General features: G+C 36.0%; 2 protein-coding genes across 2 annotated transcripts in view; both read left to right on the top strand.

The window, feature by feature from the left end:
* The window catches only part of LOC142342922 (charged multivesicular body protein 7-like), a 320,646-nt gene that overhangs the window by 189,993 nt on the left and 105,503 nt on the right, over positions 1-25,150 (top strand). The gene's annotated exons all lie outside the window — the stretch shown is intronic.
* LOC142342322 (phosphoserine phosphatase-like) lies at positions 14,423-19,557 on the top strand. Its single transcript, XM_075393616.1, has 5 exons — positions 14,423-15,179; positions 15,471-15,555; positions 15,666-15,715; positions 18,294-18,588; positions 19,210-19,557. Exons 1-5 carry the CDS (start codon positions 14,983-14,985, stop codon positions 19,417-19,419), a joined length of 837 nt encoding a protein of 278 aa, XP_075249731.1. The 5' UTR covers positions 14,423-14,982; the 3' UTR covers positions 19,420-19,557.

The raw sequence follows: 25,150 nt of genomic DNA, 5'->3' as shown, positions 1-25,150 counted from the left end.
TTTTGTGTATAAAGCGACCTCCATATTTTTTTGGATTTGTATGAAGCGACCGAATGATTATTACTATTATCATTATCAATGTTATTATTATTATTTTTATTACTATTATTATTAATATTAATATTATTATTGTTATTAACATTATTAATACTATTATTATTATTATTATTATTATTATTATTATTATTATTATTATTATTATTATTATTATTATTATTATTATTATTATTATTATTTTTATTACTATTATTATTATGATTATTATTATTGTTAATATTATAATTAATATTATTTTTATTGTTATTATTATTATTATTATTATTATTATTATTATTATTATTATTATTATTATTATTATTATTATTATTATTATTATTATTATTATTAATATTATTGTTCTTATTATTATTATTATTATTATTATTATTAATATTATTATTATTGTGAAGAAGGTTGTCAGAGAATGCTATTTGTCTGAGAATTTGTGGATGTAAATTTGTCTGTATTGGATTTGACCAAACCAGTTGGTCTAGTGAATCTATATTATTTGTATCTTGTGTTTGTGATGAAGTAATATTAGGATCTGGATTCATATAATTCTCAACTGTCTCAATAGGAAAACCAATTGGTGCAGTAACATTTAATTGGCCACGAGGCGACTGTATCATACTAAGTCTCTTTTTCGTCTGCACTTATTTCATAGGTGTCAATGACACTTTCAACGTAACACGTTAAGTTAACAGGTTGCATAAACTGAGCAGTTCGCTCCAGTAGGTTTACGTATGTACATAGACAATAAATAGATAACATAAGAAATGAAGTGTTTATACATAGATATGATAGATCTTGGTTGCAAATGCTGAAGTCCTTTTGCTTCCTGTATCTCACTCCCTCCGCTATATGAAACTCTTTTTTAAAGTGTTTCATCTAAATCTCTAATGTCCACTGAATTCAAGTCTGAAATGTCGTCTTTGATTGGCGACACGGGTGGGGTTTTGTACTCTTGTGAAGTTGTGCTGCTTCTGAGTGATTGTGGTATAGTTGCGGATGTTGGTGATGGCTTGTCTTTGGATTCCATGTTGTCATGTCGTTGTGTAGTGTCTTGTTGGTGGAGTGGTTCTTGTTGAGTTTTGAGTTGAGGTTGTGCGGTGTCTTGAATCTGTGCTGTGTCTTGTTGTGTGGATGTTTGTTCTTGAGTCGTGTATTTGTTGTGTTGGTCCAGTTGGTTGCTCGAATCAGTGTGTGCTGGTACAATTGTGATGATGTTTACTTGTTCCAATCTGATGCGTTCTTGCTCTAATTGTATCAACTCTATTTCTTTGCTCTGTTCTGGTGTGTTCTTGGTTGTGTTGTCTGCTTGGTTATCTAAAAATACCACTGTTGGGGTGTCTCTCTTGGTTGCTTTGATCTTTGACATAGCTTTCTCAATTTTGGGTGTCGATTTGTACTTGGCTTGTGTTTCATTGATTATGATGTTTTCCGGGCCAATTGGTGGACTATCTAATGATGTTAGCATTAATAATGACGGATCGTTAGATGTTATGACGTTAAAATTTTGGTTAACATCGGAGTCGATTGTGATTTGTTCTGCATTCTCCGATTGGAGTATCTGCTCTGCATCGATTGTTAAGAATGATCTATTAACATCAAATTGGGAACTGCTCTGGAGGGCTGCTTGTTTCGAACCGACTTTGAAGTCTTCACCAGGGGACTTTTTTGGGGTCCTTGTTCGTTTACGTGATAATTCCTTCTTCCCCCAGATGGTTTCTCTACTTGGTGTTGTTGGTGCCCTTCTTGTCGTTTGCTGACGTTTCTGGTTTTTTGTTGCCGTTTTCTTACATTTTCGGGAGTCCACTTGGTGTTGTCAACGTTTATTGGGGCTGATCGCTCTTGTATCTTCTTTTGTTTGGCTTCTTCTAAACAAAATTTTTTAATTTTCTCTTGGTTTCTTTTATATTCACCTACTGTTTTACACGCAACCATGTGTATTAGACGTGGTTTATTTTCTACTTTTTGATGTGTTGGTAGTGTTTTCTTTTCAGTAACGATTGCTAGATCATTTTTTCTGATTACTGTATTTTTTCTTAATGGTGTGTCTAAAGTGATTGTGTGTGGTGAGTAGCCGGTGATTGTACCGTCTTCAATGATGTTCCATTGTGGTGCAAGTGTATGTCTTGGTTCTTTGGTTTTTCTTGCGAGTGATTTTCTTGCTATGTTTTTGCGTGTTCTAATGTATTTTGTGGTTTTGTCGCCTAATGTGAAATGTATTTCGGATGGAGTTATCATACGTGTTGGAGTAGAGATGGATTGGTTTCTGGCGAGGGGAACGTTTTCAGAGTTGTCGCTGTCTGTGTTAATGTCAACCAGTTGGTTGCTCTGTGCGCTAGTACTTGGCGGGGTTGTTTGTGTTGTCTCGATGGGTTCCGGTGTTGCTTCATTGTCCCTGTACCTTATGTCCAGCTCGTCCTCTGAGTTGCCGTCCCTTCTCCAGATTTCCTCGATTGTAAGGGCATTTTGAGATAGTATCTTCTTGTCTAAACATGTATTGGTTATGTTTTTGTAAGTGAGGTTGTTTTTTGATGGTTTTGTTGTGATGTTGGAAATTTCAGTGTTGGGTTTTCGTCCGAAGTGTGCTTCAAACGGAGTTATTTTTGTTGTGGAGTTTGGTATTAAACTGATGTTTTCAAAAATGTTTGCTACTTGATTTTGCTAGTGTCACTGTTGACCAGTTGGGGTCTACATCTAACACTGCTAACCGTCTTTTTATTGTTTGTATTAATCTTTCTACCATCCCTGTTCCTCTATGATCACCAGCTGGTGCTAGTATTAGTTTAATGTTTCTGTTTTTACAGAATAGTTCAAACTTTTTTGCTTTAAATGCTTGTGCTTGATCACATCTTATTGATCGGGGTATTCCGTGTAGTCTGCAGTAGCTTTCTAAATATTCTATTGCTGTGTTTGTGTCGCAATTATTGAATGTTTCTGCATGAGGAAACCGAGAGAGTCTGCCAACAGTTACTAGTATGTAATTGTTTTGTGTATTATTTTTGAATGGTATTGGACCTGCAAAATCCATTTGGATTTCTTCATTTGGTTCAGTTAATTTTCTAAGTGTACCTATATTATTTTTTGCGTGAATTGGTTTTAGGTTTTTACCTTTGTCAATGCAGTGACGACAGCTCTGCGCCTGGGCGACAATTTCACTATGGATATGGGGATACCATATCAGACGCGCCAATGCAAGCATACCCGCTTGACCGGGGTGCTTACTGTGAATAGTTTGGAGTACTAGTGGGCGTAACTTATTGGGAATAACAATTCTATTGTCGAATAGTAAGCAACCAGTTGGTGTAACTGATAAGTCTCGTCGGATCTTATGGTAAATTGGATTTGATTGTTTAAGTGTTAACCAGATCTATGATAGGGCCTAATTCTTTCTTTGAGTGTTCTGCCAGGAATTCTTCGTTGAACACTCTCATTAGATTTGCCCGGTACTCCGGCGTGGGTACGTCGTCAATTGCTGTGAACAGGTCCTCGTGCTTATCATTTTGTATTGGAGTTATTCCTTTCCCTTTGTTAGATCCTCTTCCGTCTGGGTGCTGCTGTCACGTAACTGTTTATTAGGGGATAGGTTTGTTATTGTTGTTTGTGGATTCATTTGGAGTAATTTTTTGTTGGGGGCACGTTTTCTTTTTCTAATTTCGATATCAAAAGTGTTTTTGTTCGGAATATTTCTTGTTTTAATAGCAATTAATTTTGAATTGTGTGAGTTTAAATATTGTTCAATAGAATGCAACTTGTTCATAGCTGTGTTAAGGCAAAAAGCGTGTTGTTCGTTTAGTGTGTTTGCTCTAGCGTGTGGGACGTCATTATGTTCTAATTGCTTTCTCTCAGCCAACTGGTTGTAATTACCAGTTGGTTTTACTATTTCGCTTGGTTTTATTGTGTGTTTTAACCAAGCATGCTTTATTTCTTGAATTGTATTTATGACATACTTCTCATCGTCTTCGCTTTCTGGTGATGCTTTGCCTGATGAGTTTCTACTTAAGTAGTCAGCGAAACCAATATTTTTTCCTGGTATATGCTCTATGTTAAAGTTGAATGGTAGTAGTCTGTAAACCCATCTAGATAATCTACTTTGGTATGTTTTGTTTCCGCGATTATTTTTTAATGCTGATAGTAGTGCTTGATGATCCGTTTGTAAAGTAAATTTATTACCATACAGATAGTATTTAAAGTGTTCTAGTGCCCATACTTTTGCTAAAAGTTCTAGTTCGTTGGTGCTGTATCTTTTCTCCAGATTGTTCAGAAATCTGCTTGCATATGCTACTGGTTTCCAGATGGAGTTATGTTTTTGTTCTAACGCTGCGCCTAAGCCTTTTCTGCTGGCATCGCACTTAACTGTTGTTTCTTTATTGATGTCGAAGTGTTTGTTTTCTGTTATATTTATTATTTGTCTTTTTATTTCCTCAAATGCTATTGTGTGATGGTTTTTCCAATCTAGTCTGTTCTGTGATTTTGTGTTATTTTTTGATAGTAGTGGTCGTAGTGGTTCTGATAATTCTGCGAGTTTTGGTGTAAACTTTATTATGTGGTGTATGCATCCCATGAATGATCTTAGTTGTTTCAACGTTTTTGGAATCTCAAGCTTGTATATTGATTCGCATTTCTTTTTCGTTGGAGTTATACCAGTTGGTGTTATCTGAAATCCCAACCATGTTATCTCTTTCTTTGCGAATTCACATTTTTGTAACTTTATTGCTAGGTTTTCTTTGTCCAGTTGGTATAAAATTTTGTCTATTTCTTTTTCATGGTCGGCTATGTTTCCCTTCGTTATGACCAATATGTCGTCTAGAAATGCGAATTTGTTTTGGCAGTTTTGTAGTGTGACATCTATTGTTTTTTGAAATGTTGCTGGCATGTCGGTTAGGCCGTAGAATCCATTTAGAATTCTATACGTTCCTGTTGCTTTTCCGCCGAGTATATTAAAGTTGCAGTGTTTTTGTAGTTCAGGGTCTAGTGGAATCTGACTGTAAACGTATTTTAAGTCTATTTTTGAAAAGTAAAATGTGCCGATTTCGTTGCTCCTTTCGGAGATGTATGTTGCTACCGCATCTATCAGGTGGTCAATGCTTTGCATTTGATATTTGTTTTTATGAATAGCATCATTCAATTCTTTAGAGTCTAGTGCTATTTTTACACTTTTGTCCTTTTTTTACTGTTATTACCACTGGGCTTATGAAGTATTCATCTGAACATTTCTCCAGGCGTTTTATTTATTTGTCTTCGATTAAATTTTCTAGTTCTTTTTCAACCCGTTCTAATAGATGTAGTGGTACTCTTCTTCCTTTATGTTATGTGGGACTAAAATTTTCTTTGAAGGTTGATTTTGCCATGTGGTCTTTTGATCTTCCTAGTCTAGTGCATAGGTGTGGGTATTTTTTGAATATCCATTTAATAATGTTTTGTTCTATGGTGGTGTCTGAAATTAAACCAACTGTCTTACCTATTGGTTTGGATGCGCTCAGGTGGATTCCCAGTTTACGTAGAATGTCTCTTCCCATAACATTTTGTGGTAGGTTGCTGACCTGCAAAATTTTGCAGTTTGTTGCCTTCCACGAGCCTGAGCTGAGCGTTATGTTTATGACACCTTTTATTTGGATTTCCTGGTTGTTGAAACATTTGTACTTCGTTTTTTCTGTGAATTTTGATATACTTGCATCTTGATGTTTGGCTATTAAGTCTTTGGCAATTGACTCCTGCATGAACGATATGGGAGATCCTGTATCAGCTAGCCAATCTATTTTTGATTTTCTGAAGTTTGTCTTCACCCAGAATTCTCCACTTGTGTCCTTATTGAGTGACACATTATTGACTTCTTTGAAACCAGTTGGTCTTACGATGTGTATTGCCGACCAGTCTTCCATTAATTCCTTGATGTATAATGCCGCTTCTCCATCAACTGTTTCGCTTTCTTCTTCCGGTGACTCCTGTTCTTGTTCTTCTTGGATGTGGCGAACTCTTCGTGTGTTTTGTGGTTGATTCTGTGGTAAGTATCTGTTTTCTTGTCGTGGTGTTGTGGGTTTCTTTCTTTCTGGCATTGGTTGTTTACACATTGATATGTAATGTCCGGTTTTCTTGCAATTTTGACATGTGAAGTTTTGTGCTTTGCACGTGTTTAAGTGATTTCTTATGAATGGTTGTCCGCATTTGAAGCATGGTTGTATTTTGCCTGTAGGTGGTGTTGGGAGAATGGGTTGTTTGAATGGGCGTTGTTGTTGTTGTTGTTGTTGTTGTTGACGTGTGTTGTTTCTAATGTATGAGACATTCGACCAGTTGGTACTGCTTGAGTGTGCTCTTAATATTTCTTTTTAGTTGGTTTGACCTCTTTCCCTATTCATTGCGAAATTTAGCACTTGTTATGGGGTTCTGACCTCCGACAACAAGTCCATTTACATAGAAGTGTTGGTCATGTTAGAGATAAAAAGGTCTTTTACCAAATCTTCTTCTAGATCTTTGAATTTGCACATTGCTCCGGCTTCTATAATTCTACTATAGAATGTTTCTAGTGATTCGTGTGTTTGTTGCATGGATTTGAAAAACTTGAATCTGTCGAATGTAGTGTTGCGTGGAATAGTGAATGTAATGTTGAGTTCGTGTACTAGTTCGTTTGTGGAGCATTTTTCTATCTGTGTGTGCGGGTTTTTCTGTTGATAGGTTCTTCTGGCTTCAGCTCCGAGTGATAGATAAATAAGGCTTTTAACTTTTGTGTCCGCCTCGTCCCACGGGCTTCTGTCAACCATTGCTCCTTTGCGTTCGATCACCTTGCATTAAATTTCAAAATCTACTCTTCTCCTTTCATTTCTTTGTTCTCTGTTTCTGGCTTCATCCTCTGTTTCTCCTTCGAATTCTTCCTCGTATGTTGGTAGTGTCGGATAAAAAAGATCTGTGGGTTGTGGTTTCAGTTTGAGTAGTTCATCTACTTCAATACTGTCGCGTGCCATTATCGCCATTTTCAACATGGAGAGCCATTGTTTCCACTCTATCGGGGGTGTTGCGCCTTGTTCCCAAAATGGGTTGACTCCTAATGGAGTTTTCGCTGACTGCGCCATGTGAAGAAGGTTGTCAGAGAATGCTATTTGTCTGAGAATTTGTGGATGTAAATTTGTCTGTATTGGATTTGACCAAACCAGTTGGTCTAGTGAATCTATATTATTTGTATCTTGTGTTTGTGATGAAGTAATATTAGGATCTGGATTCATATAATTCTCAACTGTCTCAATAGGAAAACCAATTGGTGCAGTAACATTTAATTGGCCACGAGGCGACTGTATCATACTAAGTCTCTTTTTCGTCTGCACTTATTTCATAGGTGTCAATGACACTTTCAACGTAACACGTTAAGTTAAAAGGTTGCATAAACTGAGCAGTTCGCTCCAGTAGGTTTACGTATGTACATAGACAATAAATAGATAACATAAGAAATAAAGTGTTTATACATAGATATGATAGATCTTGGTTGCAAATGCTGAAGTCCTTTTGCTTCCTGTATCTCAATTATTATTATTATTATTATTATTATTATTATTAGTATTATTATTATTATTATTATTATTATTATTATTATTATTATTATTATTGTTGTTATTATTATTATTGTTATTATTATTATTATTATTATTTTTATTATTATTATTTTTTTTATTATTATTTTTGATATTAATATTATTATTATTATTATTATTATTATTTTTTTTTAATATTATTATTATTATTAGTATTATTATTATTATTATTATTATTATTATTATTATTATTATTATTATTATTATGGTTATTAAAATGACTTGGTACCCGCGATACGAAAATCACTTTGTTACTTAGTTACAAAAACAGGACCAATTTACAGGATACTGATAGTACTTAAAGTTCACAGCCTTTAATTTCAAAAGAGAGTCCAACTGTTTCCGAAATAATACTGTTGGACATGTCCAGTCAAAAGTTGAGATGTCATTTCGCTGGTTGAGAACACTTCCATTTTTTGCAACTCTCAAAACAAAATACTCTTCCAATTTGGCTGATTTCGTCCAAATAAAGGTTGTCCTCATAATTTGTTTTGCTGCAGAATGGTGACCGCGCGGTCCTTCGAAATCTTTCCAATAATCATCAAACTTGAGGGCAGTGTCACAGTTGTAAATTTTGTTCAGCATAAGAAGATCCTTTAGAACCAAAAAAACTGATTGGCAACAAATTGTGGTAAAAAGGGCTGTGATTGTAGTCAATATCGGAAAAAATTCTATTTTAAAGCCCACTTGAGCGCTCATCTTTGTATCTTTTCCAGTTTTCTGCAATTTGGCCATTTCGAGAACCAAACATTTGACGCGTGAAGGAGAACTAATAAATGTAACTTTGGTATAAACTCACTTTTACTGTCGTATTTGTAGAAAACGGAACGTTTCTCTTCAAGAAGAAAAGCTTTTGTTGTGCCTTCATCAGCCGCTGACTGCTATGACTGTCCCATTTCAACTTATCAGTGAAAAGTATACCAAGATCATTTACCGAATATTTGCGTGTAAATGATCTTGGTATACATTTCACTAATAAGCTGAAATGGGACAGTCATAGCAGTCAGCGGTGTCCTCTGCATACAAATGGACACTAAACTGATCTAATTTTTTTTACATCAAAACATATAGCATCAATTTTTGCCATGTTGAACTCCAACCTGTTGTCTTTCGATCATTTGATAAAATTGTTTGCATCATTTTGTAGCAAAACTAAATTCTTTTGACATTCCATAATTTTTGCCCCATCGTCAAACAATTATGTGCTGTTCTCCATTATAGATCATTAGAGATGGAAGTTCGTTATCATACACAGCGAACATAAAAACCCAGAACAATGAACCCTGTGCACCACCACTTGTAACAATTAACTCCGATGAATACCCGTTTTTATTAAGTACTCACTGCGTTCTTTTTCGTTTACTACTTTTTTTCTTTCGAAATACCCAATCATATACAACTAAATTTTTTAGTGTCGTTTGTTTAAAAAAAGCCGTCAAAAATGTTTAATTTCCCTGAAAAAAATATAAAAACTATACAAAATTTTAACCTTTTGGAGCATCTGCCTTTTTGAACAAATTATCCTTGTTTATTTGATCATTCTTAAAGTTCAGATGCATGTGACGTGACTGTATTTGATCGTTTGAAAAACAAAAATTCTCTTGAGAGTTTTCGTCGTTTTGATAGTTTTGAAATTTTTGGCCGTTTTCCTCTGACTATCTTTTTTCGGCTCTAAAGTATATATTTTGAACGTTCTTTTTTGTATATTTTTCCCAAAATTGAATTTAATCAGCGTTTTGATTTAATCTGCGAAATGCATCAAATATGAGCGTCATAATTTCTTAACGGTTGCTTCAGAATTTGAAATCATTTTGCCTTATTATGAGGGTCCTGACGAACTAACAGTTTCTGAAATGTTTTTTAGGAAGAGATCTTTTTCGATTTTCATTTAGTTGTATAGTTATTAGAAGCAAATTTTTCTTGATCAATTAAAGAAGAATGTTAATTTTCTACGCTTGCATGTAGCGTGTTAAAAGTCAGACATATATGGCCATATAATAAAGAAACACTGCTTTTTCAAGATCACATTAGATAATCGTAAAAAAGAAATTGGTAGTGTATATTTACTGCGAAATATATCTAACATAACAACATAAAAGTTTACCTTTGTACAAAGAAAAATAAAGTAATGTTAATCAATAAAATCATTTCGTTCTTTATTCAAATCGAATGTCCTTCCAAGAAATCTGACCTTGTTTTACATTTTGTGCTATACCTTTGATCTGATGCGAGATTTAATCGGGAATAGGGAATCGAAACGTTAAACCAAAGTTTCGAAGTGAATCGGCACAGCAACGTAATCATGCTTAAAACACCAAATACCCAAATTTTAAAATGACGAAAACCAAAGGCATTCAACTGGTGTGTGTGTGTGTGTGTGTGTGAGAGAGAGAGAGAGGGAGAGTGAACGCTTGTGTGTATCAGTGTGTCAGCTAATGATCATTTTTCTCCTAACGATGTTAATTATCATAGTAAAATGCTAGAAAGGATCGGATAAAGGTAATCTATCAATAGGAAGGTAAAAGTCTGGCACTACCTTGAAAAATAGGGGCTGAATTGCGTATTGACACTGTTGTCAACAATCAATTCTAATTAAAATAATTGATTACAAAATATCTCTGTGTTACCATTGGCCAACAGGATTTGGGCACAGAGCTTTTCTAAGTTACTTAATTATTGCTCCCTCAGCTCCCCTCGTAAATAAAACGTTACTACTGTTCCTCTGCGCTACATTGGAGGACTGATGAGTCACGGGATAAGAGGGACAGAGAAGACATGGAAAGACAAGTCCTGTAGTCAAGAAGTGACAATTAAAAGAGTTAAGAAGTCGTAAGGAATGAAGAGTGGGAAGCTTGTATAGCTGTTTGGGGGACTCCAATTGTGGAGTGAGAAGCTTGTAAAGCTGTTTGAGAGACTTCATTTTTGGAGTGATAAGCCTGTGAAGGTGCTTGAGGGACTTTCTTCGGGGAGTCTTAACCTTGTAAAGCTAAGCAGTGGGTTTTGCGGGTGGAGTCGTGAGTGACTGGAGCTGTTGGGCGGCCCCATTGATGATTATGGAGAGGATCAACTGTGTACCACAGCTGTCAGGGAACCAGAATTGCTCATTAAAACTGAGAACAGCACAGCCTACACAACTGTCTCCGCTCCGTTTTGTATGCTGTGCTTCTGGAAGACACAATTTTGGCCGAAAGAGATGTAAATGGAGAGAAAATTTCTTAAATTAGGACTAATATAAGGGTGTAAAAACGTGACCTTTGGAAGTTGGTGACATTCTCATTGTGCGTAACTGCGGCAAAATACCCTGACGCAATATCAATATCCTGCTCTCAATGTAGTCAAGGATTTGACAAGACTCGAACACAACATCGATTTATAGATTAATTTATTCGATTAAACACTTTTTGTTTAGTGTATTTTTTCCCTAACAATGCTAATTTATAAAACATGTACTAATCTGTTGCTATAAAGGTGGACACGAACACAACAGACCACTTTGATACCCTATAACACAGCTACCAAATGGCAACTGTTTGAAGAACGCTATGGAAAAGAAGAGTTTTGCTCTGAGTTCAAACAAGATTTTCTTCGCGTTAAATCTCTTTGACAAAAGAACACTTACATAGAACAATACTGGCGTTAAAAAATATCAGTGAAAAGTGAGGGATTCGAGCAATTAGAACAATAAAACGTGAGTTCCGTTTGAGTATCGGTAAATTGATGACAAAATTTTTTGAATAGGGAAGTCTGAAGTTCAATTAGATAAATATCAAAAAGACAGTCGTTAAAATGAGCTCAGAAAAAGAAGAAACTTAAGTTCAAATGTATATAATAAAACTTGGCAAAATTTTTAATGGAGACAATTATTTGCAAAGTTATATGCAATTATTTGCAAACTACCAAAAATTTTAGAAATAGTTTTGAAGAGAAGCAACGCTGGCAAAATATAGAAGAGGGCGGGAAGGATTAGAGCAGAAAAAAGAACTTATTGTACGAGTTAGTACATGCTTTAGAAAAAAAAGTCAATTCTTTTCCCTAAAGGTGATGGCGCTAGAGCTTGGGACATACAGTGTAAACGCTTCAAAAGTTTCAGGATGGAGCAGCTACTTAAATTTATAGTAAAATGAACAAACCCTAACATTCAATAATGAGTATAATAGATTTTATCACTAGAGCAAATGTAATACAATACAACTTAGCTCTAATGAATGAACAACTCACAAGAAAAATGTTGGTTTCACTAATACTGTAAGTTCTTCCGACCAAAATTGAAAAAATCTCAACACTTGTGAATTATAGGTCTCATAAATTTTTGACATTAGAAATGTACACTCAGAAACTGAGAGCATTATTTTCAATATCGAACGGCGTTTCAACTGCCTAAAAATGGGACATATCGCAAAGGACTATAGACTCAAGAAAAAATTCATGAACAAACCAAAGTTTCCCCAAAGAAATGTTTTAAGTGTGGTGAGCAGCAATATGTAGCTAAGTCTTGTGGAGGGAAAAAATCTGACAAACAGATTTTAGGTCGAAGTAGGAGAACCATTTAGAGAGTCCTGCAAAATGCAGTTGAGAAGCAGAAGATTTTTTCCTTTTCTTAAACTGTAAGAAACAGCCTTCGAATTGAGCCAGTTTTGGACTGACCAGTTACAAGTTATACAATTAAAAAAACAAATTAATTCATAGATATAGACGAGGACTATTGTGGTACAAAAAATTGATGCAAAAGCACTAAAAACGATTGGTGGCAAAGCAATGGTTGAATTCAAAATTTTAGATTGCGAAGGTTGAAAGTGGAAAAAAATATGTAGCGCGTTGCTCGTGCCCAATAAAAACGTAATACAACTGTCAATTAGATTTTGTTTGGTAGAAATTGATAAAAACTACCTAAAATGGAACAATTTTTAATTTTGAAGTCAAGGATAACTGGTTTATCTGAAACAGCATTGACTCGTAAGAAACCTGATGTCTGTGAAACATAGCTAGTGGATGTAAACTTTTTTGACATAAATTTTTGTGCCATTGCAATGTTGAGGACATTTATGATTAAAAAATTAGCAGGACTTAAAATGATTGAGAACAATTTAGTGAACCTTAAAAAATATTCGGCGAAACATATCAAAGAATCATCCAGTACGAAGAACTCAGGAAAAAGGGCAAGTGATGTCCTAAGGTTTTTTCATTCCAACTTATTAGAGCGCATCCAAACAAAATAGGCCGATGGCCACAAGTATTTAATAGGGTTCATGGACAGTTTTAGCAGGTATTGAAAGCTTTAATCTTCGGGTCGAGGGATGACGACACTCACAATACTGAACAGAGCTTTTCTAAAATAGGACAACCAAGAACCTTAGTCTGGGATGGGGCAGGGGAATTTGCTTCAAATGACATAAAACAATATCATACACAACAAGAAAATGGCCAGTTTGAGAGGAATTGGAGAAGACTAACCTCAAAAACCAAATGTTTTTAAGAGCAGTGAAAGATAGAGAAAACTTATTGGCCACATGCAGTCATTAGAATTTCCATTTTCCCGGGAAATGAAGGAAGGGCTAGTAGAAAAAACATTTAGTCCGCTGCAAATGCAGATTTAAACCCAGTAGTTCTACTTCCGGAGGTTTTGAATATAGATTTAATATCCAACTCCATTGATGAATTCATTCCAGATAAAAATTCGTATGACGAATGAAATCAGAATGCAATTCAGATGTTGAAAACAACTTTTGTGAACTAGTAGAAAACATAGCAAATGAGACCTTTGGTAGCCGCTGCAAATTTGCATTTAAGTTGAGTCATAGCGGGGAGATAACAAAAGGTGAGGCGAGATTCATAGCAAAAGATTTTAGCCAAGTACTAGTTCGGGATTATGGCGAAACGTAGTCACCGCCAAAGCCTCTCATTCGGCGGTATGTGCGGGATGTCGCAGTGCGGGCTCACCCACCCGGAAGAAAGAATTTGCGGTTGTATCCAACTTTTTTGGCTTACTTGATCCCGTTTTCAAAACTCAGCTGGCTTGTCTATCGTCTTATACTACTACCACCGCTAAAAGCAATAAAATAAATCATACGATGCTATGATATTTAGCCGACTTATTACATATGGAGAAAAGTATTTCTTCTAACTTTCGGGCCGGTGGGTGCTCTTTGCGCACGTCGCAGATTATCGTTATAAAAGGCTTTAAACTACACGCCAAGTTCTTTTGTCGTGAAGTATAGCATTGATGGGGGGGGGGCTGTAGGAACCGGGAGGGGGGATTCTCTAACAGGTCCAATTTTCCGCCCAGAGCAATATGGCGTTTGTCTTTACTTCTTCTTTAAAAATAGTTTGGACACGCCTCTTTGTTATTGAAATGGGTGGATTTTGCTCCAAGGTTTTTCTAGGTTTGTGAGAGGCCACGGTCTCAAGGCCGCCATCTAAATGTAGAGTATGTAGTTTGTCTCTGATCAACACCTTCAAAATTACATTAATATGTTTAGTGCCGGGTTAAAATTACGTAACATTTTGAATACTTGCTAGGGGCTAAATATGCAACTTAAGTCGCGTTTTGATATAGGCATCTTATAAATTTGTTCACGCGTTTATGACTGGAATTATTCAAAGTTTAAGAACGAAACTTCGTGAGATATGATAGGAGCCATTGCGCGTTTGTTAGTTTCTCTCTTTGTTATGAAATATGCAAACAATTCGATATGTTCACAATAGATTTGAGGTTACTGGCGGTTTGATCCTTATCAATTTTGATCTTCAAACTCTATTAGAAATTTCACTCAGAGTGAATTAATTTATGTTTAGTTAAGCTTGTTATATAATATCAAAATTAGCCAATGAAAGTATTGTGTTTCCCAGGACATAAACTCATCGTTTTTGACATCAAAATCACTCGACTTTTTGGCACCGTTGCAATCAGCCGCCTTCCTTTCATTAGATCTAGTTTTCAGACCATCGCATAAATTTGTTCAACCCAAAGTTTGTAAGCCAATCAAATTTGTAAACCCTAACTGTTTAAAACTTAACAAAACCAAGTTATATTCTAGCAAATAGACAAAAAGTCCTTACTTGCAGCAATATTTCGAAAACAGCCTTTAGGTCTAGATCAGAATTCCCAATTCGAAAGTCAATATAAAATTCCGTTCAGTGGAACTTTACCTGTTTCAAACCTAAAACAAAGCACGAATAACACAACAAAGTATTCCACTGTGTGCGTAAATTATAACCAATTCTTACAACCTTTTACCCTCTAAGGAAAAACCCACTTAACCCTATTTCAACTACGCAACACAGCTCCTCCACACCAAATTGATTAGTTATAACTGTCACAGTGTAATAACCAGCAAGGAGCCCTAAAATAAGCGCAAAAATGCCCAGCTCAGCAATTCCAGCCTTCAGAACCCTTCCCCCGTTTGTGCCCAAAGGGAGGGCAGAGGTGATGGCCCTGTGGAGCGTGTTGGGACCCCATGATGCTGTGTGTTTTGATGTTGACTCCACAGTTGTCACTGGAGAATTCATAGATGAGTTGGCTGACTATCTCGGGGTGGGAGAACGCGTGCAACAAGTGTAAGTTTTACCTAAATAAGGGGGGGGGTCGGTCTGTTCTTTTCTGCCATGAACAATTTACTTTTATTTTTCATTAGTTAGGGTGAACAGACGAGTTTGCTCTTTTGCTCTGATAAGATGATTCGTCTACCACAGTTTTTTTTAATGTCTAAGCGCTGATGATCTCAACATCTTATTTAACATAGCTAGAGTTAAGCAGCGCAGGTATTTGCGAGGAAAAAGTTGCTGACATTTCGCATAAAGAATGCTAACTTAAACACATTTAACCATTTGTGTGTTGTGTTGTTTCAGAACTAAGAATGCAATGGGAGGGAGTATGAACTTCAGAACAGCTCTGAGAGAGAGACTCAACATCATGAAACCATCTCGCAAAGCGGTTAGTTACCATACTCACTTCAACAACATATTCATCAGCTTTTTTCACGTCAATCACAATTATAAATGAAGAAAATATGGAAAAGGAAAACTCAAATTTCTGTGTTTCAGGTGGAAGAATTCACACACTGCAATGACCTCACACTGACACACGGCATTGAGTAAGTTGGTGTTACTTTACTTAAGTCGGTTTTAATGAACAAAAAAATTTTCATACCTAATTTTACTTGCTACAAAATTGCAATAAATGCTTTTTTTTGGTTTTCACAATTTTGCGCGCTTCAAAGTTTTTGAGTAAAAATTTAATGTTTTGTTTTTGTCTCAATTTTCATATAAAATAAAGAAAAAACACTCTATTTTAAGCACAAAAACTTAAATTGAAACTGCTTTTTTGACGCCATCGGGCATTATAAAACTTTTTTTGAGGAATCAGAGAAGCAGGGTTTTATGAGGCCAACTAATTTAAAAACCGGTATTTCCGCTTTTAGTGATGTTTCGTCCCTGATGGAGATTTCGAAAAAGGAGCATATTCAACACAGGACCCTTTAAACTTGTTTACCGTAGCATGCATTTAGGCAATTTCAAAGAGTAACCGTTATTTAGAATCTTAAACTATTGTACATTTTAATTTACCTCAAATGTATCAACGAAAAGAATGATTCGGTTAAATAATTTCAATTTTTATGTGACTGATTTTCTATAATCATTTTTGATAAGTATGTTTATTTGAAAATGTTCGGCTCTGTTCTGTTATAGCCCTCCCACGTCGATTTGAACCCCCACTTATACATTTAATAGCATAATGTTTGGATTTCATATTTCATACATTCATATAATCAATTTAACACAAACCGCATTTATAATATAATGAAGCAGCGAAGTTTTGAAATTAACGCGTATGTAAGAAAATACAATTTGCATATAATGTAAGCAGCAGTTGCAAAATGTAGTTTTTTAATCAATTCGATATTTATCTTTTCCAAGAACAGATTTATCGCTCTGTTTTTTAAGTAATCGAGCGGGAAAATCCCTTCAATTTAGCTCTCTCTCTCTCTCTCTCTCTCTCTCTCTCTCTCTCTCTCTCTCTCTCTCTCTGATGATGATGACATTTTACCGTTATGAAAACAAGTATCCATAAGTAACAAGAAATTCTGGGGACTGCAAACAGATTGGTTATAAAAGACTGGGGGGCAATAACAGAAAAGAGCCAAATGTTCATGTTGCATAATTGAAAATACAAAATTCAGAGATAAAAAATAATGCTTTCATTGATTGCAGAAAAACTTGGCCCATAAGAAAAAAGTTTTTTATTAAAGTTGTCAGAAAAACGTTTCCCTGAGTTCTTCATTTTTATTTGTTTCTCCAAATATACAAAGATATGTCACCTGAAAGAAACTCAATTCTTCTCCTTGCTCTGAGTATTTCCCCAATTGAGGTAATTTTTTAAATAATTTAAGCGTGGTCGCAAAAATACTGTTCCACAACTCTTTTAATGAACGATAAAGATAAATTCAAGACAAAGGTACTAAGTTCTGCAAACTTTTATTATACAAACGTACAATTTGTTTTTGCTTAATCGAAATGGGAAAAAATAAAGATATTAATCTGATTGTTTGAAAAACATCTTAAATGTCTTAGGTTTCTTAACAAATAGAGGCAATAATTTTCCTTTATAGTAAAAAAGCCGTACATTTGCTTAATGTTTTAATATATAGCAAAATATTATTGCAAGTGGTTTCTCTTAAGGCACACATGGATTTAATTTGGCCCAATTTGTAACTCCAGCGAAAAGGTGTGAATCTTAGTAATAATCAACACCATATATACATAATATGCAGGTTTTCCAATTCAAGAACTTTCCAATTCTAAAAATTTTGACAATAGTTTAAAAGTTTCTTTAGTTTTTTTTTTCATTTATTTCCAAGAACAATTTTTGTAACAAGGTATTATGAATCTTGCTTATGTAAGTTATCATGATGAATACATATTATTTTTTCACCGTTTTAGTCGCTTTGAGAGACATTTAATTTGCGTTAAGAGACATTTGATTTGCATCTGGATCAGTTCAGTTTTTGTGTTTCTCATTAATAGGCAAAAAATGAAGTACGAAAAACAAGTTTGAGCTCAAGTTCTCCATCATTGCTCTGTCGCGACTTTTAATTTTGTTTATAAGCCATGGACTTTTATTTTTTCTCCTCAACTGGGTGACCGCGTGGTTTTGACCGTGATCGACTGGGTGTTTAACCGACAACCAAAAATGAGAAAATTTGCCAATTATTTAAGCAAAATGAGCGATAAAATTTATTCGGAAGCTGTGATTGGTCAATTTAAAGCACTATTTCGTAAGCGGGCAATACGCCGCAGTTTTTTAATCAACTAGCGTAACGAAGATCTATCCATGGTCGCAACCTCCTCCCCCCTCCCTCCCTCCGTCAGGGAGATTGCGGCCGCGGAGAGGCCGAGTGGAGCGCCACGCGATCGCACTCCAAAGATAATGGCCCACCAAAATACTGATTTATGAACCAATGAGATAAAAATTTTTGACTAATTTTGATAAAACTGTCGGCTAAATTTCTCATTTTTTCCTTGTCGGATAAACGCCCTGTCAGCCAATTTTCCTAGCACCCCTCAACTACGTATTCATTGCATATGCCGATGATGAGCTTTCTAGATGTTATAAATGACAACCTAATTCAGCTCACTTTCAGAGTTGTAAAACCCTCTTAATTTTACTTTCAGAGAGCTAATAAAGACCCTGCACAGACGTGGCGTGGAAGTATATTTGGTATCTGGTGGTTTTGAGAGCCTCATCCGACCCCTGGCTAGACGACTTAACATACCCGAGGCTAACATTTTCGCTAACAGACTCCTCTTCAATTCGTCAGGGGACTACGCGGGTTTTGACGAGACAGAACCCACTTCGATGTCAGGTGGGAAAGCTCTGGCTGTGTCCGCTATTAGGGAACGGGGCGAACACCAGTTTGTATTCATGATCGGCGATGGTGCAACAGATGCAGAAGCTTGTCCGCCAGCTGTAAGTTGGCATGATTTCTCACCCTCGGTTACTTATGAGCGACCCATCATAATTCATTACAAGCTGCCACCCCCACAAAATAAAGTGGACCATTTGATCCATTTTACCCCCCCCCCCCCCTAATTCCACCAAACATATCTACGTACATGTAAAAAAAGGCCCTTATGGTGTGGGATAATAGGGAATGACTATACTAATTGGCAATTATACAATGTCTTTGTCCTTTGTCGCCAAACTCCACAAATCAGCGCAATATCAATTAACGGTAGGGTTGCTTTTTCATTTACATCTTTTCTCCTTTAAAGTAGCATCACGCACTGGCTTTGTACATGCAGTGTGTATCCATGCGCCCTTAAGTGTACTTAAGATTGATACATTTACAAAAGTCCTCTAACTTCTTAATGGCTAATGGAGGTTTGAAGCTCTCAGAGCTTCCTTAAGTCAAGTTTGAAATAGTGATATAATTAATGACGAGTTTAAATATTTTGCTTCTCTACGAATCAACTTTTTACAAAAATTCCGACCAGTGAGGCTCGAACTCACGACCTTAAAATTATACTACGCACGCGCTGCCGACTGTACCAGGGTCGCCTGTACTTGCACGCCTGCTCTATGTTTCAGAATGCGTTTATTGGTTTCGGAGGCAACGTCACAAGGGAATCAGTGCGACAGAGATGCTACTACTACGTGTATGACTTTGAGGAACTAAGCAATCTTTTGAAACCAGTCGTCACATCTCCTAACCCCACAGTCCTTTCCTGCTCACCACCATCGAACGATCTTTCACTCCACCTTTTTGAAGCAAAAGCTGCCTCGCTCAAAATGAAGTGAAAGCAGCTCATGTGCTATTGTGGCTGACATCTGAAAACTGTAGATTAGGAAACTCTTTAAAACAAACTGTTCAATGTGTGAATTGTTTACTCGATAAATTTATTGAGTTGTAAAATGCTGAATAAACTTGATCAAGCAGATTTCCCATTTGAGAGCTACTTGTGATACCAGAAATCAAAATCTGGATAATTAGCATACAAGTTGACACGAAAGCGGACTTGTATATGTTTTGAGGAACAGAACTTGGATAAAATTGGAACAAACAATCAGAAAAAACTTTATTCGTGCAATAGACAATTTTAACGTTATTTAACGTTAATTCCAACCAAACAATGTTGATAGTAAGAAAATTATTTTGAGCTGGAAGTATTGAACTCCACAAGTGAACAACGAACTTTGTAAAAGCTAGCATAACGGCTGCTCTCCTTCTTATGACAAGGAAAACTTCACACCGCGCAATTCGTTTAAGATGGGTCATATCGATCCAAAGATTTTGCGTTTCCCGTTTGTGTTTGAAACGATATCTGCGACACCTATACCGTTGCATTACAAATTCAGTCTATAACTATTATTTCAGCGTAGTTTTTTCATATCAAATTGGACTGCATTTGAAACCAATCATACCTAATGGATCGTTTTACCTATACCAGTAGCAAACTGACGGGGAAACAAATTGTAGGCTTGATATATGCCCTAGATCTGTTTATGCAAAAATCTTTCAACTTAAACTTAAATTGGGTTTTGCTTTATGTACTCTTGATTGAAAAATCAGAAGCACGAAACGGTAACAACCGAATTCCAGCTCATACCGTCGTAGGAACCAGATGTTGCGGCTGCTCAGGAATCTCAGTGGTACTCGAACGTCACTAGCAGGGTTCTCGTGTTTTACAATGGCCTGATTCTTTATTTCGTTTAAAAAGACATTAACTATAGTTTATTGGAGTTACGAATATCCTTATTGATAAACTATGTTCAATCTCGTACTGAAAATTGTAAGGCGTCGATCAAATGATAGCTTTGTTGCAAACCTTTTGTAGGCAAGCTCAACTAGCTTAAAAATTTGGCCGATTTGAAAATCTAGCAAAAATTTAACACCACTAAGTTAAACTCAAGTTAATTGTGGTAAAAACACCATGGGTTGCATAGACGTTCTGCTTTTTGGTCGCACCAACAAGGAGTAAATCAGTCCATGCGCACACTTGTCTTAATATCCTAAATGTGAATTGCACTGTTTCCAATTTGCGATGCGTTGTTGTAACGGCTCACATGTTTTACAATGTGAAACATTATTTGTATCTGGATCTCACCCCCTCGGTTGACCACAAGTACTGGTTCTTTGCAATGAGAGCTCAGTATCCCTTGCAGTATTTTAGTTGAGTCCACCATTAAACTATATATGTGCACCTTCCTACCATCTCTTAGTGGTTTTAGACAAAACGCTCTCTCAATATCCCTGCAATTACCGCTGCCAGTAATTCTATGCAAATAAATTCCGATTGAAACACTAGATCTTCTCCTCGATACTAGAGATAAGCGACTGCTCATTTATTGTTTTTGAAAGCATTAGTCTAAACGTGGAGCTCAACCATATCTCCTCGGGGCAGAAGTATTATTGATTCTCATTTCAGTTACAAAAAAAGACGATCCTTCCATTTTTGGAATTCTGGTGCACAAAGCTCCCTTTCCGTTCAACAATGTTGTCCATTCTCAGTCCATTTGTTTTTCAAATACGGTCTCATAAAAGCGCTGAATGGTGGAAGAATCTAATTTGATCGAAAAACCTAGATACCAAAGACTTCATTCTGTATCATTCCATTAGAGATCAATTTCAGATAGTTTCATTGCTGTTGACTCAAACTCAGCTGGCTTTGTTCTACAGTTTGATTTTAAGTCTTCCAGATTTCCTTGACCGTTCTACAATCATCCAGTTCTTTAGCTTAAGTAGAAATTGTGAGTGAAGAGGTTATAGCTGATTGATTACGTCGACAGCGTCTGCTTGTGTTTTTAAAGATTTGACGAGATTGTCCATGAAAGACTCATTTTAATTTGTTTTGGCTGCCCTTATACAGTTGTCGCCATTAAAATTCTCTCTCGTTTAGAATCATTTTCTGGCATATTTTGGAGAAATATTAAATCGAACTATGCGACGAAATCTTAATTTTGTTTCAATCAACTCTTAAAAAAAAGCGGCGTGTGGATTCCCATTTAGTCATACGTCCACAATAATGATGCAGAAATTCAACTAAGGCTGACTTTCTCATTATTGGATTGTTCAACAAGTTGAGTTTGTTTTCAAAAGTTCCCCGCATGAATCAAACTTAATCCTACTCTCTATCATCTCATGGGACAGCAGTTCTTTTAGGGTCGAAATTTTTTGAAATCTTTGTACTTTTTCCACCATAGACCCAATCATTACCCCACCTAATTTTTCTTGGCATGCTAAAAGTTCATTTGGATTTCTTATCTTGCAGTCGAATGCTGCTCGAAGTTTCTGAATATCTTGAAACAAAGTGATGCCATTTTCAATCAAAATTGAAATTTCAGTTTTGGAGATTTTCAACTGATTGGAACTTTATCTCAATTTAATATAAAAACGACTTTCATTTTCAAATGACATTCATGGGTGAGTAGTAGGATAATAGGGTACTAAGATAGGGGGCTATCCTTCGAATTAATACGTGAGATAATAGGGGGTTATCCTTGGCGGTGATACATGTAAAACATTTCAATACGGCCGTGCATGGAATAATTATTGTGATAAATGTAAACTAGCTTTCTTCCGCTTTTATTATTTTGCTTTCCATTTTTGCCTTGCATTTCTCCGGTTTGTTAGATTTTTAAGAAAAGAGTGAATTGAAACCAAACTAAACAGACAAAACAAAATTAGCTTTGATATTTACACTGTGTATTACTACACGCAGTTTTACTAAAATTGCAAGCATTTAAATTGGTTGTATCATTAATGCCGTCGTGTTTTGCGTGCTGGTTCTTCTTCGCTGCTGCTGCTTGCTTCTCCAGCTTCAAAATTTATGAAGGGATTTTCAAGAGAGGAGTTTGCACTGGAACTGGCGTCAATATCTGCAATATCGTCAGCGTCAATATCAGATTCAGTTATCTGCCCAGCTTCTACTAAATCCGGGTTGTGAGTTTCCCGAGAGCTGGTGGTGGAGTCTGGTTCTGAGAGTGCGGCTGTTGAGGAAGTTTGGGGCACTACAAAGTCATTATCCGATTCTGGACTAGAACTGAGAAGTAAGTTTGAGTAACTCTCATTATCCCACTGAATTTTTTCGCTAACCCAATCAATTTCATCGACATCACAATCAACTCATTCGGTCTCCTAATGCCCGAAGGGTAGAGATTTTGCTCCGCAGGGTAGAAAATTCCGTTTGTTGTTGAACGCCGAAAGGCATATATTGATGGTAGTAACAGTTTCTAATGCATGATGATCGGACAGTATTCGTGTGTTTTCAGTACGAAACATGTTCCCTGTTGTCAGTGTGCTCAAGAAATCATCATGCCAGAGACAGTGTTGAGCGGTTTTTGTTACCCCTATAGCCGACAGTTTTCGACAACAAAAAGAGAAAAAACCTTTAATCATGTATTCAAATGTTTACTAACCCCCTATGTATATAATATTAAAACTAATACCATTTAAAAGCCTAGTAACAACTTTTGTAATTTAAAGATATAACTAACATGCTTTAGAATAAACAAAAAATACTTACTTTTTGAGAGTATTGAGTATAGTTTTGGCTTTAAACATACAAACTCGGTTAAAAATTTCCCGCAAATTCGTCCTTAAACATGTGGACTACCCGTTTATTTTCTCTGCTGTATACATAGTGATCATTCGGATAACCGGAGAAATCGAATTCGCTAAAAAATGAAACTGGTTTTCTTGCTAATTTCTCATAAAATTCTCAACTACGGATTTTATGTAGTAAACTATGCGTGTCAACACTTTATAACAGACGACAATCAAAAAGAGCGCGCAATGTGCAGTAATGCAAATTGCACATTTGATGCATGGCCAGATCAAATATAGTTGCTCGAAGTTTTGTTGGGGTGTTCCAATAAATATTTCGAATTCCCCCACTGTTTGCCAGTCCATTTGCTTGACAACTCTATAGAGATTATTTGTATCCACACAGAAAGCAAAAGTTGACTGCTCGGAGCGTCGGTAAACTCTATAAAAACTCTATAAAAACTTAATATTTGCAACAAAATGACGGTCTTCGTAAACCGACGTTACTCTTCCTTTTATTGCTGGTTCAATCATGTCCAAATGTTCTCGCTCTGTCCTCAGCTCAATGTTTGCCTTGCATATCTTTAGTGACGCTTCTTTCGCCATATTGGAGAGTGTAGAAATGCATGCAGTCGAGTAAATGGTGAAACTCACATAAATAGACTAATAATGAGAAGTTCAGTTTAAGGTATGCGTCATGATAGTCTTGTAAAGTTTTACACCCCAATAGCTTCCACATCTGATTAGCATGAGTTAACTTTTCTTCACTAACTGCCAATTTTCCGCCTTCTAATTTTTTCAGCCATTCTGAGATGGTTGGTAGACATTCCTCAGAACACTTTTTCCGATCACATACATAAAAATAAAGATAATATCTTTTTTGTTTGAGTAAGTGTGCGTTTGATACGGAAACCAATGGGAACACTGATTTCAAGATATCGAAATGTGTGTCACGCTAAATTTCTACAATTTTCTCTAGCGAGCTGTTCATCATTTTGTACGAATCGGTGAATCTTAAACACTCTTAATTTTTTTTCTTCCTTCTTGACCTTTAATAAAATCAATCAGAACTCCGAATGTCATTGATATCTAATTCTCATCTGTTGATGGAATGACTTTGATTGTTGTGGTAGATTCCCTGTAGTTCAAAGCCAGACAAATATGCTGTAGGTCATAGTTTTGTATGTTATGACCGACCACAGGCGTAAAATTGTGATGACGTCTCACTCGATTACATTTTTCATGTGCCCATCCCAAAAATTGGCCACTTAAATGGCAATGGTCTAAATTGATGCTCTCTTCGGGGACAGATTTGCTGTTGAACGGCTCTTCGCATATCCAACAGTGTGCAGCGCTATTTTGCTCCAAATTTCTACAATTTCCGTTGTTGAAAGGAAACTGTTTATTGCGTTCATGCCTGTCCTTTACTAACAATTGCAGCTTTCGAACAAAGTTACCCATACTATTTTCTGTGCTGTCCACATAATTAAGATAGGGTACATTTGAGTGATGATCAAAAACTGCCAAAACAAATCCACATGGCTCGTGCTTTTCAATCACGCGAGTTGATGATTGGTCAGTTGCGGCATAATATCCAGCAACGGGTCGGAGAAAAGATTCAAATTCAAAATAAATGACCAGAGGAACAGACCTTGTGGCTGAAAATTTTGAGAACGTTTTTCCATTTTATCTGGTGACAGCATTTGAATAACTGCAGGGGCATTTAGATAAAAATTTTTAGTATGAATATTAAAGTTTTCCAATCCATCACGAGACAACTAGAAACAATTACGACAAATGCGATAACTAAATCTGCATTTCAGATCTCTAACTTTACAAGCGACTTTCACAAGGTCTTTAATGAGAACATAGCAATAAATGTCTGCATCATAAAGAAGTAAAAGATCCATAACAAAGTCTGATTCAAAAAAGGAGACTCGTAGAGGTTAAAATTGTCCTATATTGTAACGAAAAAGTCACATGATT

This window comes from Convolutriloba macropyga, chromosome 7, assembly GCF_964194025.1.
Source record: "Convolutriloba macropyga chromosome 7, txConMacr16.3, whole genome shotgun sequence".
NCBI classification, from domain to species: domain Eukaryota; kingdom Metazoa; phylum Xenacoelomorpha; order Acoela; family Convolutidae; genus Convolutriloba; species Convolutriloba macropyga.
Note: the sequence above shows the minus strand (reverse complement) of the source record. Positions and strands in the feature narration are given on the sequence as shown.